We start from the raw sequence: 15,405 nt of genomic DNA on the forward strand, positions 1-15,405 counted from the left end.
GAGAGAGAGGGAGAGAGAGGAAAAAAAAATCCGGATCATGCACCGGGAATCCTGCGTCCGGGTCGGACTCGGATCGGGTACTCAAACCGTGCGGATCCAGATTTTTGCCGATCCAGATCCGCTCAACACTATTTGCAACATTTTTATGCCATAATTCTGGAAAAAAATTGATGAGTCTGGGCACAGAGTCCTCTGTATTCTGTCATCTATTCTCCAAGCTCTACATTAGTCGCTCAGTACAACGGACCTGTCCCTATAATACTCTGCTCATAAATAGAGCAACATACTTTGGTGACAGATCCACACAGCTGGCACACCATGGTCTCACCGTAATTCCTCTAAGCCTTGCTGTACTTCTCTCAGGCGTCTGCATCCAGATTGTTAATGAGCTCCTTCCGGTACCGAGCGATGAAGGGGATGGTGTTCTCATCCTGGAAGAGCTGGATCAGGTTGGAGCAAACCCAGGATTCAACATTTGTCCTCTCCGATAAAACCTAAAAAGGAAGAATAATGGATGAGGAATTATTAAATTCATGACTTGTGACCACATTTAGATACTTTCCCAATACAACGTCAATTTTGTGTCCATGGGACATGATGATAAAAAAGTGTCTTTGGTAAATGAATAAAGTGATGTGCTGTGTTGTTCTGTGCAAAGCTTACAGGCCTGCAGTTTCCTTCATTTCGACAGCCAGACTCCATGGACCCTTTCCTAAGCTAATCCCTAGACGCTTCTGACTTTCCATTTATTACTGGACCTTACAGCGCCCCCTTCTGGCTCTGCGTTCTGGTAAAATCACCTCTCAGGAACCCCCGGCCTCTCTCTGAACCATGACCCGTATACTATATACAGTGCCATATGGTGCTAGATCCTTTACGCCACTGGAGGTCTCATTTCTATAGCCTCTAGACAACCTACCTTTCCGTGTGCGGTCTCCTACCACAACACACAGGGACTCACGTTCAAATCATATGTGTGGATATCATTTGGACCTTCCCTGACTAATAGTACCATGTGATGACACTACCACTTCCCTACAAGTGCAGGTCCTTCATGTCACAACGTATACGCTGTTCGTGATCACGCATACTTTTTGTGCAGGTGGAAAGCACATATATACATTCTGCTTGTTCATCTCCAGTGATTCCTGTCCATTCTAGTCTGTAGACCTGAGGAAGGGCCTCTTGGCCGAAACGTTGTTCCTGGCAGACTTTTTGTTTTGTACAGCACTTCTTCACTTTTTCACATTGAATAAAAGAAAAGGATTTGAAATCAACTTTCTTGTGTCCATCTTTTTCTCTTTGGGAAACATACAGTGTGCCGGAGTTATTCTTTTCTATATTGACGCTTTTTCTCCTGAGTACCTGTGCAAGGTGATGCGAGGTCTTTCTCTCCTTTTTTTTTTAAGATTAGGGTCCCACCGCAGTATTTTCAGTCCGAGTGCGATCCAACAAAGCATTTGCACTCAGACCAATGTGACTCTAAGGGGCCGTGCACAAGTTTGATTTTTTTTCTTTGGACCAGAGGAAAAAAACATCATGGCGTGCCACAGCTGCCTCAGAAAATAAGATAGCACTCAGCCATGCAAGTTAATAAGTCTATGGGAAAAGGAAAAGAAAAAAGAAAAAAAAAAAAATCGGACCACATTAGGATGACATAAAAGTTGTGGTCCGCTTTTCAAAGACTGAGAGAATAGAGAAATTGGAGAAAAAAAAAATCCCATATTCTCCACATCCAAGAAAAGATCGCACTGATCAGGGTGTGATTAGCGGAATTCAACCGATTTTCTTGGAAGAGAGAAAATACAGTGAGTGGTGTGACCTTTGCCTAAAAGGTGACATATGCTCTGTAAGGGTATGTGCACACGATCAGGGCCCGCTGCATCCTGGACTCTGTGGGGCCTGACCTGTGGGGCCACGAGTCTCCTCCGCAGGAGACCGCACCCTGCTTGTGCCCACGATCCGGGCTCGGGCAGCGGCGGTCTTTGGAGGTGTTTTGCCTGCGGAGAACACTCATGACTCCGCAGCTATAAATTGACATGCTGCGACTCGTAAAACAGACATATGGTGCCGCTTCCCGCTGTGGGAAACACAAGCACAGTGGGCAGGAGATTTCTAGAAATCCCATCCATTGTGCTTGTATTGTACAATGCAGCGTTTTGGATGCAGGGAAAACACTGTGAACCCTGATCATGGGCACAAAGATGTAAGGATATACCTCAGTGAGGAGGTATACAGGATATCCTCCCTGGAAAATCCCCAGTAGACACTTCATACGCACTGTGAAAGAACCATTAGGCTCTGTGTGCACGTTGCGTAATTGCATGCAGTTACGCTGTGATCTGCAACCGTAGCGTAACTGCATGCGTCCTGCGTCCCCAGCATAATCTATGGTGATTATGCAGGAGACGTGCGCACGTGGCGTATTAGAGCGCAGCGCTTCGGCTGCTGCCCGAAGCGCGCGTTCTAAGAAGTGACATGTTCACTTCTTTCATGCGCACTGCATGCAGCCCCCGCTCTGTCTATGGGAGGGGCTGGGAGGGGCTACATGCAGAGCGCATGAAATCGGCTTTTGTTTCTGCAGTGATTTGAAGCGCACGTGTGCTGTTCAAATAGCTGCAGAAATTTCTGAAGGGACAGTACGCAACATGCGCACATAGCCTAAAAGGCACTTTGCACGCTGCGACATCGCACCTGCGATCTCGTTGGGGGTCAAATTGAAAGTGACGCACATCCAGCGCCGGTAACAATGTCGCAGCGTGTAAAGCTTAGATACACCGATCACCAATCGCAAAACATCACAATCGGTGATCGGTGCAGCGTCGGTCATTTTCATAAATTCACTGCTGCGACAGGTACGATGTTGTTCCTCGTTCCTGCGGCAGCACACATCGCTGTGTATGAAGCCGCAGGAGCAAGGAACATCTCCTTACTGCGGTTCACGCCGGCTATGTGGAAGGAAGGAGGTGGGCGGGATGTTTACGTCCCGCTCATCTCCGCCCCTCCGCTCCTATTGGCTGGCCTGCCGTGTGATGTCGCTGTGACGCCGCATGACCCGCCCCCTTAGGAAGGAGGCGGTTCGCCGGCCAGAGCGACGTTGCAGGGCAGGTGAGTGCATGTGAAGCTGGCGTAGCGATAATGTTCGCTACGCCAGCAATCACAAGATATCGCAGCTGCGATGGGGGCGGGGACTATCACTGCAGCGTCAGTAACACATTGTTACCGATGTCGCAGCGTGCAAAGCCCGCCTAAGTCTGTCAGTCCGATGTCATCCAAGGGCGCTCCAATTATTTACATGGACCTACTGACCGAGTGTGATCTGATTTATGGAGGTGACTCATACAGGGTGTGATTTTATTCATAGACGCGGTCCGAGAAAAAAAAATATATATATATCAGACACGTGCACAGCCCTATAGAATAACATTGGCCCGAGGGCGTTCTGTCTGATCACACTTGGACCGAAAATACAGTGGTGTGACCCCAGCCTAACACTGTGCTTACTGTCCATTTATCTATATGTTGTCCTATATGGCACTACTTATGAAAGAAGGGAATTTTGTTTACTTACCGTAAATTCCTTTTCTTCTAGCTCCTATTGGGAGACCCAGACAATTGGGTGTATAGCTTCTGCCTCCGGAGGCCACACAAAGTATTACACTTAAAAAGTGTAACCCCTCCCCTCTGCCTATACACCCTCCCGTGGATCACGGGCTCCTCAGTTTTGGTGCAAAAGCAGGAAGGAGGAAACTTATAAATTGGTCTAGGGTAATTCAATCCGAAGGATGTTCGGAGACTGAAGACCATAACCCAAAAGAACAATTCAACATGAACAACATGTGTACACAAAAGAACAACAGCCCGAAGGAAACAGGGGTGGGTGCTGGGTCTCCCAATAGGAGCTAGAAGAAAAGGAATTTACGGTAAGTAAACAAAATTCCCTTCTTCTTTGTCGCTCCATTGGGAGACCCAGACAATTGGGGACGTCCAAGAGCAGTCCCTGGGTGGGTAAAAGAATACCTCAATAAGAAGAGCCGAAAACGGCCCCCTCTTACAGGTGGACAACCGCCTTCTGAAGGACTCGCCTACCTAGACTGGCGTCTGCCGAAGCATAGGTATGCACTTGATAGTGCTTCGTGAAAGTGTGCAGACTAGACCACGTAGCTGCCTGACACACCTGCTGAACCGTTGCCCGGTGCCGCAATGTCCAGGACGCACCTACAGCTCTGGTAGAATGGCCTTTCAGCCCTGAAGAGAGCGGAAGGCCCGAAGAACGGTAGGCCTCGAGAATCGGTTCCTTGATCCACCGAGCCAAGGTCGACTTGGAGGCCTGAGAGTCCATACGCTGGCCAGCGACAAGGACAAAAAGCGCATCTGAACGGCGCAGGGGGTGCCGTGCGAGACACGTAGAACCGGAGTGCTAAACCTTTTCACACTGGTGAATTGGATTAGGGCAACAGGAAGGCAAGGAGATATCCTGATTTAGATGAAAAGGAGATACCACCTTAGAGAGAAATTCCGGGACAGGACGAAGAACCACCTTATCCTGGTGGAAAACCAGGAAGGGAGCCTTGCATGACCGCGCTGCAAGCTCAGACACTCTCTGAAGAGATGTGACTGTCACCAGGAAGGCCACTTTCTGTGAAAGACGGGAGAGAGAGACATCCCGCAGCAGCTCAAAAGGCGGCTTTTGAAGAGCCGTCAGGACTCTGCTAAGATACCAGGGTTCCAACGAACGTTTGTAAGGTGGGACCATGTGGCAGACCCCCTGCAGGAACGTGCGGACCTGCGGAAGCCTGGCTAGACGCTTTTGAAAGAAAAAACACGGAGAGCGTGGATACTTGGCCCTAGAGAGAGAGTCGAGGGGCAAACCCTTGTCCATTCAAAATTGTAGGAATGAAAGGAATGTGGGTAAGGTAAACGGCCATGGAGGAAAGCCGTTGTCAGCGTACCAGGATAGAAAGACTTGCCAAGACCTGTAATAGATCTTGGCGGACGTTGGCTTCCTGGCTTGTCTCGTGGTGGCAATGACATCCTGAGATAACCCTGAAGACTCTAGGAGTCAGGGACCAATGGCCCTTAGTCAAGTTGAGGGCCACAGAATTTCAGATGGAAACAACGGGCCTTGTGACAGCCAAGTCTGGGCGGTCTGGAAGTGCCCACGGTTGACCCACCGTGAGATGCCCCAGATCCGGATACCACGACCGTCTCGGCCAGTCTGGGCGACGAGAATGGCGCGACGGCAGTCGGACCTGATCCTGCGTAGTACCCTGGGCAGTATCGCCAGAGGGGGAAACACATAAGGCAGTCGAAACTGCGACCAATCCTGGACAAAAGCGTCCGCTGCCAGAGGTCTGTGATCCTGAAGGCTGGGACCTTGAGAGATCGACCTGCGTTCCTCAGGGGCGATGGATCTCTTGAAGCACTTCTGGGTGCAGAGACCATTCCCCCGCGTCCATGCCCTGATGACTGAAAAAAAAGACTGCTTCCCAGTTTTCTACACCCGGGATGTGAACTGCGGAGATGGTGGAGCCTGTGGTTTCCACCCACTGCAGAATCTGCCGGACTTCCTGGAAGGCTTGACGACTGCGAGTGCCGCCTTGGTTCGCGAACGGCACTGCCTCCATAGCTGCAACCATCTTCCCCAGAAAGTGCATGAGGCGCCTTAAGGGGTGTGACTGACTCCGAAGAAGTGATTGCACCCCCGCCTGCAGGGAGAGCTGTTTGTCCCTGGAGAGTCACCAGAGCAACGTGTTGACACGCCACCTGAGCAGGGGCCCAGAAGTTCTGAAGAAACGAGCCGCAGGACGAGAACTGAACTCTATCCTGTAACCATGAGACAGAATGTCTCTCACCCATCGGTCTTGAACTTGTGGCCACCAGGCGCCGCCAAAGCGGGAGAGCCTGCCACCGACCGGGGATGCGGCTAGGGTAGACCGAGAGCTATGAGGAGGCCGTTTTGGAGGCAGTGCCCCCTGCGGCCTATTGGGGTCGTGACGTGGGCCGCCACGCATATGAGTTCCTCTGGCCTTTCTCCGGCCTGTTGGACGAAGAAGAATGTGGCTTGGCGGAGGGACGAAAGGACCGAAACTTCGATGGGATTTTTCTTTGCTGAGGTCTCTTAGGTTTGGACTGGGGTAAGGAGGAGAACTTTCCCTTGGATTCCCTAATAATAACATCCAATCGTTCGCCAAATAAACGGTCGCCAGAAAAAGGTAAACCAGTTAAGAACCTTTTTGAAGCCGAGTCTGGTTCCCATTCGCGCAGCCACATGGCCCTGCGAACTGCCACGGAGTTAGCATATGCTACAGCCGTGCGGCTAGTGGAGACCCGGACGGCGTTCATGGCGCAGGACGAAAAGGCTGATGCCCGAGAGTCAAAGACGGAACATTAAACTCCTTCAGACAAGCCTAGATTGCTTGGAGAGCCCACACGGCTGCAAAGGCCAGGGCGAAAGACGTGCCCGTGGCCTCATAGATGGACTTCACCAAGAGCTCTATCTGTCTGTCAGTGGCATCCTTCAGGGATGAGCCATTTGCAACAGACACAACGGACCTAGCAGCCAATTTGGAGGCTGGAGGATCCATTTTGGGAGAATGAGCCCAACTCTTAACGACTTCAGATGGAAAGGGGTAACGCGTGTCAGTGTGACGTTTAACCCAACGCTTGTCCGGGACCGCTCCGGGTTTCTGGACAGCATCCCTGAAGTTAGAGTGATCAAAAAACGTATTGTACGTTTGGGGAACCGAAACTGGTGTTTCTCCCGCTGAGAAGCAGACTCCTCTACAGGAGGAGGCGGAGGAGAGCGAACCAGCACCTGGATGATGGACGGGATAAGATCATTTACTAAGGCGTCCCCCTCAGGAGTATCAAGGTTAAGGGTGAAGTCAGGGCCAGAGCCCTGAGCTCCCCCGTCCGCCTCGTCTTCCTGAGAGTCCTCAAGCTGGGATCCCCAGCAGCGTGAGGAAGTCGGGGAAGAGTCCCAGCGAGACCGCTTAGCCGGTCTTGGACTGCGGTCCGGGCAGGAGTCCTCCGCCTGAGACCTAGGGCTCAACCTGGGAGCGCGCTGCGGCGCTAACCAAGCGGGGCCTGGATGAAACAAGCTAACAGGGCCAGGGCCTGTGAAAGGTCCGGTCTGGACTGCAATGCCTCAAGGAGCTTAGAAGACCATTTGATCATATGAAAATGACTGAGGGCCAACACCGGTGACTCTGTCCCTGCAGCCTGCTCAGGGGGAGCAGGGGGGTCTACATGAGCCGAGGGGCCCACCAGAGCCCGAGGCTCCGGCTGAGCAAGCGAGGCAGGAGTCGAGCATTGCTCACAGTGAGGGTAGGTGGATCCCGCAGGTAACATAACCCCACAAGAGGTACAGACCGCGAGAAAAACCTGTGCCTGTTGTCTCCTAGGAGAGTGACCACTGAAGGTAAATGTGATTGCACCCCTAAACAAAGGGTATACAGTCTGTCCGAACAGAAATATATATAATATATACATATGTATCCGGCACCCTAGGGGGACCAGCACCGGGTGCTGTGTTCACCCTGAGCTCCCCTGAGAAGCACCCACCGGCAGAATGCCAGAAAATGGCCGCCGGAGCTCTCAGGGGAGGAGTGGGGCCGAGGGCGGCGCCAGCAAAGAGCGGGAGTCTGAGTTCCCCACAGTGGTCAGTGAGGGGGGAGGAAGACATGCAGGATGTTCCAGCCCTCACATCCGACGTCATGTCGGTAATCCCGCCCTTACCCCTGACAGGCAGGCCCGGGGGCGGGATTTTCGCGACTAGGCCGCGGTGAAGCCGGGGACTAAATTTGAGGCCGCGCCCGACCAGCAGGCCCGGTCGGCGCGGAAGTCCACCTGCCTCCTCAGTTTTACAACTACCGCGGCTTCCGGGAAGAAGGTGCGCTCCCTGTACAGTCCCCAATAGGGACACAGAGTACCTTTAAGTAGCAGGGCCCGGTCCCTGGGGTTGAAGAGGCTCCGCTCCGGCAGGTTCCACCAGGGGCTGCGGATGGAGCACGGTCCCAGTATGGATGACCGCTCAGGTCCCACTTCTCCCAGCCGCATAAGGGATGGTGAAGGAGACGTCCTGTGACTCCAGCCTCCGTACCCGCAATGGGTACCGTCTGGGGTCCCCACAGTGGCCAGTGAGGGGGGAGGAAGACATGCAGGATGCTCCAGCCGTCACATCCGACATCATGTCGGTAATCCCGGCCTTACCCCTGACAGGCAGGCCCAGGGGCGGGATTTTCGCGACTAGGCCGCGGTGAAGCCGGGGACTAAATTTGAGGCCGCGCCCGACAAGCAGGCCCGGTCGGCGCGGAAGTCCACCTGTCTCCTCAGTGTTACGACTACCGCGGCTTCCGGGAAGAAGGTGCGCTCCCTGTACAGTCCCCGAAGGGGACACAGAGTACCTTTAAGTAGCAGGGCCCGGTCCCTGGGGTTGAAAAGGCTCCGGTCCGGCAGGTTCCACCAGGGGCTGCGGATGGAGCACGGTCCTAGTAAATGGATGACCGCTCAGGATCCCACTTCTCCCAGAGCCGCATAAGGGATGGTGAAGGAGACGGCATGTGGCTCCAGCCTTTGTACCCGCAATGGGTACCTCAACCTTAACAACACCGCCGACATAGTGGGGTGAGAAGGGAGCATGCCGGGGACCCCGTAGGGGTCCACTTTTCTTCCAACCGACAACTAAGTTATGAGAATGCATGAGTGGATGTGTGCCTCCTTCCACACAAAGCATAAAACTGAGGAGCCCGTGATCCACGGGAGGGTGTATAGGCAGAGGGGAGGGGTTACACTTTTTAAAGTGTAATACTTTGTGTGGCCTCCGGAGGCAGAAGCTATACACCCAATTGTCTGGGTCTCCCAATGGAGCGACAAAGAAAGGAATATCCAGTTAAAACAAGTTATCGCTTATCCACAGCTCGAGGCATTTTTCTCCCCGTTCCATACCAAAACACATTTTTGGGGGGTTTAACAATGTTTGCGTCTTGTTTTCAAGATACGTGGAGCGTATATTGTGTTATTTTCATACTCATTTGTTTTTGCCAATAACAGGTGATTTTAGTGGGAAAATAAAAGAATTGTACGTTTGTTTTTCCCATTTTTTTAATTTCATTTTTTTCTTGTAATCGCAAAGGATCTCTAAACTACAGTTTATAATTTGTTCTTCTTTTAATAACCATTATTTTATAATCAGACAATTTTTTTTTATTTTATTTTTAAGGATGTGGGGACTTGTTATTTATGTATAGCTTAAATCTTCATTTATTTTACATATTGTTTCCACCTATAAAATCATAAAAAACCTTTAGAGAGCATTTCAACCTGAAATTCTTTTTTTTTTTTCCTCTACTTGCTTTTTCAGCCACAGTTCCAGGGGCAAAGCCTCCTAGCTGCATAGCAGTGCTGACTTAGTCCCCTAAGTCCCAGCAGCTCCTGCTCCCTCCCTACACCCGTTGGGGAGGAAACATTTCTAACACATCATATTACTGAATATACAGCGCTTCTTTAGCGTTGTTTATACAGCAGTCGGCTTCGGGGAGGAAAAGACGGTAACAACCATCTCTGTCTTCTCTATGGGGAGTCCGGCTGTGTCTGACAGCCAACCCTGCTCCCCACTCCTGCAGCTACAACAGACTGCGGGCAGCTGCTCTACTATGCCGTGATGTTGCAGAATATTACTGTGGATGTTTATCGTCTATAGTTGGTCCGGAATAGTTAAAGCACCACTCTTGCATTTTGTTTTGTTTTTTTTCTAAAAATGGAATGATGCTTTAAATCTAAGTTCCTTTCCGTATGTTATATACTCACTTTTTGTCAGCTTCACTTTTTACGGACGGCATCATTTTGTGACTATAACTTCTGACTGGCCAGAAGTCAGAAGTTACGTCACAAGCTCCCAATGCATCTCTATTAGAGCCAGAACGAGGCTCTCATAGATTTGTGTTGCGTTGTGACCTCTGATGCGCTCCATGCAACAATGGAGATACCGGCAGGTCACAAATTACAGGAGACTGGCTGATGCAGTGGTAATATGTGAGGAAGGTGAGTATAAGACAGGGGACTTTGATTTAAAGCACCACCCCAGGGGTGCAATAAAAAACAAACATTGGAGTGGTGCTTTAAATAAAAAGGTACATAAAAATAGCACAGGCTCTGAGGATCACTGCAAGATAAGTCATGCAACTTTTTATGCAGTCTTGAAAACTCCTCGGCACTCTTATATTTAGGCCGCATCCTAATAAAAGCTTCAATTTGTATATTATCTTTGGGACCTTTATGACTTTGGTAACTGCTATCGGTGGCTCCCTGTCATGTAACTTGAAGCTCGTGGGTCCCAATGCAGAAACCCCAATTGGGCCCCGAAGTATCACAGAATCTTTAAAAATATTTTCCCTCTCACATGAGCCAAATGGACTTTTTAAGTTCCTTTAGGGTCTAAATGTCACCTCTGCTCCCACAGGAATCTCAATCAAACCAGAAGGCATCATTTTACGCAGATCAGTGACCTCTAAGTTGTTGCAAAGCAATAAATGGAATATACTGGGAGCTGTAGTTTCACAACAGATGTAAAGTAAATGGTTAACTCTTACCGAAACTCATTCCACAAATTCACGCCCCCCTGACAAAGGCTGTTGCTGAAACGCGCGTTGGATGGGACTTGGCGCCATTCCAGCAGTGTGTAAGTGCCATTTATATTATTCATTTATATGTTATAGCCTCTCTATTTATATCACAGGGTTTCTTTATTAAGTATAATCACATTTTGTGTACTATAGAACCCGTGATTGGACCTGTACTGTTGGCTTTATAACTAGTGTTTGGCACTTACATATATGTATCCCACCTTGTGTACTTTCTCTGTTACTGCACCCCATTTTTACTCTTTTTATGTATTTAAAATAAAGATTATTGATTTTACAATGTATCTCTGATCCTCCTTTTGTGAATTGGTTGTCTTACTGAAACCCGTCCAGCTCTTACCTCCACAATGTTCCAGTTCATGTCACTGCTCTGAGAGGCAGAGATGCTGGCCTTATACTTCACCGGCTTCCCGGCAGGATCAGAGGACGTTCTCATTTTCTTCAGCGGTGGACCACCGAACGTGAAGTCATCCGGCGGCTCTTCTTCCTCCGCCTTGGAAGGAAACTCATTCTTCACGCTCATTCCCATGTCCTGGCTGCTAGTAGAGGGGAAATCTTCAATGCCGTCACTTCTCCGCTCTGTCTTTACCGAAAGCAGACGCGGAGATTTAGCAGCCTGTTTTTTGGGGCTTTTTAGGTTTAATTTTGGCGACTTTTCCATTTTAATGGGTTTATCAAAAGATATTGTCTGTAAAGAAATAAGAAAATCAGGGGAAAAAAAAGGTTAAAAACTACTGTAATTTCTCATATCATAGCCTGCTTTAAGCCTTAAAGGGGTTTTAAAATAACTTTTTATTACGTGCCAAATGATTGTTAGAAAAAAGTACAAATATCAGTACTTAACCCCTTATATCCCTCAGCTCCAGCACCACCGCTCTGGTGGTCTCCGGCAGGACCGAAAGTGGTGACTGCAGGGTCTGGAGGCTGATGGGTGGGACATCATCACTTCTAGTGGGATACAACCCATCCATTAGTCGTTTCATCCTGCAGCCCATACATGACCTCTGCAGTCAGGTGACTAAATGGATGGATGTCATCACGTCTGGTCCTTGCAGAGACCGCAAGATCAATCCTAATAATACAAAACTTCTTTTAAACCCCGATGTAGTTCTAAATTCACTTTTTGTCTAAATAAAGGCTCGAGCTGCTTCCCTATCACTACCATGATTTACACTGCAGCACCGCTTGTTCAGTTTTATGTGACCACAAAAAATTAACTATTGTACCTCTTGTTTACTTGAAGGATCTGACATATTATCCTCATTATCCCGAGAAATGGCTTCTTGTGCAGCAATGGATGCCTTGGCTTTTTTTTTTGCCGGAGCCTAAAGCAAAACAAAAAAATTAAAAACTTAGTAAATATTTTAATAGATCTGTTCATCGGACAACACTGAAGATCCGACACTTTAATACAATGTACAGTGTCAGAGTGCAGCTTGTATAAGGCTATGTGCCCACGGGACTCTGTACCATATCCGCAGGTTTGTCTGCAGGTTTCCCGCAGCTGATCCCCGGAATCCGCAGCTTTCCATTGCTGCAGGATTCCAGCGAAATATCTGCGGTTAACCTGTGAACATTCATGCGACTTACCTGTGGAATTCCCGGCTTCTATCTCCACAGTGGAGGGCCGGGATTTCCGCAGGTATTGCCGCGGGAATAATTGACATGCAGTTATGTGCGGCTGTGGGACATCCGCAGCATATTCCACGGCCGCACATACCGCAGCATGAACACAGACACTCCCCCTGTCCCATAGGATAACATGGGGAGTGTCTGTACTTACTGAAACCTGAAAATCCAGATAAATCCGCAGGTTTTCCGTGGCAAAATCCGCAGGTGCGAGCTCCCGTGGGCACATACACTCCCGTGGAGCAGTGTATAAAAATAAATAAATATTGTCTCTTGGCCTACTTTATGATAGACTTTAGAAAGGATTCACTTGCGGCAATATTTATCTGCATTAGTTTGTTTTACAGGCAAGTACCGTATTTTTCGCTTTATAAGACGCACTTTTCCTCCCCAAATTTTGGGAGGAAAATGGGGGGTGCGTCTTATAAAGCGGTAGCGGGGGGGGGGGTTCCTGTCTGAGGCGATCGGGCAGCCGGGTGCCTGTGGCTGCATGCAAGCGGCCGGGTACCCGTACTTGCGTGCAGCGGCAGCCGGGTACCCGTGGCTGTGTGCGGGCGGCAGTGGGTGCTGTGTGGGGTCGGCAGCCGGGTACCTGTGCTTGCATGCGGTGGTAGACGGGTACCCATGGCTGTGTGCGGGCGGCAGCCGGGTGCTGTGTGCGAGCGGCACTCGGGTGCCCGTGCGGGCGGCAGCCGGCTGCCGCCCTCACACAGGTACCCGGCTGCCGCCCTCACACAGTCGCCCAGCTGCCGCCCGCACACAGCCATGGGTACCCGGCTGCCACCGCACGCAAGCACAGGTATCCGGCGGCTTGTACGCAGGGTGGGCGGGCAGCCTGCTGGCTGCCACTCTGTGCATGCGGGGCGGGCGGCTGTGCAGCTTACCAGTTGTCCGCGGTCCCACTTTCAAATGATGGCGCCGGTGGAGCTCTTGGATGAGAGCTCCATCTGCGCACGCGCTGCTCCGGGAGTCAGCGCGTGCGCAGATGGAGCCCTTGGATGAGAGCTCCATCTGCGCATGCGTCGCTCTGGGCGCCATTACTTGAATCGGGACCGCGGACACACTCCACCACTGAGCCGTCGCCGCCGCTCCCACCACTGAGCCATCGCCGCCGCTCCCACCACTGAGCCGTCGCCGCCGCTGCCACCACTGAACCGGGACCGTGGACACACTCCACCACTGAGCAGTCCCTGCCGCTGCCACCACTGAGCAGTTGCCGCCGCTCCCACCACTGAGCCGTCGCCGCCACTCCCACCACTGAGCCGTCGCCGCCGCTGCCACCACTGAACCGGGACCGCGGACACACTCCACCACTGAGCAGTCCCTGCCACCACTGAGCAGTCGCCGCCGCCGCTGCCACCACTGAACCGGGACCGCGGACACACTACACCACTGAGCAGTCCCTGCCACCACTGTGCAGTCGCCGCCGCCGCTGCCACCACTGAACCGGGACCGCGGACACTCACTGCACCGGCCTGCTGCACGGCCCACCCGCCACGGCTGCTGCCGCCACCACGGACCCCACGGATCATGCCACCGTGGACGCCACCGCGCCTGCAACCACGGACGCCACGGCACCTGCAACCACGGACCCCGTGACCTGCCGCGCCTGCCAGCACAACCTGTGTCTCCTGTGACCCCGCTTCACCACCACTGCTGCCCCCCTCCGGTAAGAGAACACCGGAGTATAAGACGGACCCCATTTTTCTTTTTTTTACCTTTTTTTATGTCTAAGTTTGGGGTGCGTCTTATATTCCGGTGCGTCTTATAAAGCGAAAAATACGGTATATGCTTTACTGCTTTGGAAGGGAGGTTGCAGACATTTCTTAAGTTATCCACATTGCTGATGGAAAACCCATCATTTACTGGACCCACCTTTCTTGGTTTTGGGGCAGCAGCAGTCTTCGGTTTTGCAGCAGTTTTCTTTACAGCCGTGGTTTGTTTTTTTGGTACTTTTTTCTCTGGCATCCAGTCGTCCTCATCTGTTGACAGTTCTTCTGAATCTGACCTAAGAAACATATTACAAACACTGATGGGTGAACCCGAACTGTACAGTGTGGGGTCCGTGCACAGACCCCAAACATGGAATGCTCAGAGACGTCGGTGTTACTGTTCGGGTTTGGCCACGCAGATAAAAATTTAAAAATAAGTTGAAAAGGAAGGAAAATAGAGAGTAGAGCAGGACAGGCATACTTATCGAGTCTCCACGCAGCATTTCCCACTGCTTCCTGAATAGTCACTGCTTCCCATGCCCACCCTCTGTGACATAATCTGTGATTGATTGCAGACAGACTGACTGCATCTTTGATTAGTTATGGAGTGTAAAAATGAATAAATAATTGGGGGAAAAAAAATGGCATAGGGACTCCCGTATGTGTATTGATATCCAGCGTGTTTACGTGTGTTATAGTGAGGTTCAGCGACTTGCAGTTTTTTACTTTTTTCAAAAACGCTACTTGTAGCGTTTTTGAGCTGTGTCCAAATACTGTTTTTCACTGGATCCTGACTATACTGCACGCAAACGTATGTGAACGCTGGCATGCTGATAGACAGGATCCTGCTTGCTCTACTGAGCATGCACAGAAACCAGCCTGGTGTGATCAGTCTCTCTCTCTCCCCCTCCCTCTCTCCCCCTCCCTCTCTCCCCCTCCCTCTCTCTCCCCCGCCTGAGAGCAGCAGACGCTCGTAACCAAGGTAAATATTGGGTAACCAAGCAAAGCGCTTCGCTTAGTTACCCGATGTTTACCTTGGTTACGTGTGCAGGGAGCAGGCAGCCCAGCTTCTAGCAGCTACGGACGCTTGAAACCAAGGTAAATATCGGGTATCCAAGCAAAGCACTTCACTTAGTTACCCGATGTTTACCTTGGTTACCAGCGTCTGCAGCTGTCAGATGCCAGCTCCCAGTCTATCACGTTCAGTTCCCCTCACTCCCGATCACATGACTTCAATGCCCGCCCATAAACTTCAAGTGGCAGGATCCTGCAAAATAACAGATGCGTTTGCATGCGTTTTACTTTGTAAAAACAAAATCCACTTTTACAGCAAAAAAACGTTCATGACGCATGTTAAAAAAACATAGTGTGAAAGCCGCCTGACATTGGTTGTTAAAAGTATATAGTCGCTATGTGAGGAA

The 15,405-nt window shown here is 50.7% G+C and overlaps 1 protein-coding gene across 1 annotated transcript in view; it reads right to left on the reverse strand.

Annotated features, from left to right (window-relative positions):
• Positions 1–15,405, reverse strand: part of SRBD1 (S1 RNA binding domain 1) — a 342,086-nt gene that overhangs the window by 284,941 nt on the left and 41,740 nt on the right. Inside the window, 5 exon segments of the mRNA XM_075338030.1 lie at positions 329–365; positions 368–494; positions 10,984–11,331; positions 11,870–11,968; positions 14,148–14,280. Coding sequence (XP_075194145.1) covers positions 329–365; positions 368–494; positions 10,984–11,331; positions 11,870–11,968; positions 14,148–14,280 — 744 coding nt within the window.

Source organism: Anomaloglossus baeobatrachus, chromosome 3, assembly GCF_048569485.1.
Source record: "Anomaloglossus baeobatrachus isolate aAnoBae1 chromosome 3, aAnoBae1.hap1, whole genome shotgun sequence".
Classification (NCBI taxonomy): Eukaryota; Metazoa; Chordata; class Amphibia; order Anura; family Aromobatidae; genus Anomaloglossus; species Anomaloglossus baeobatrachus.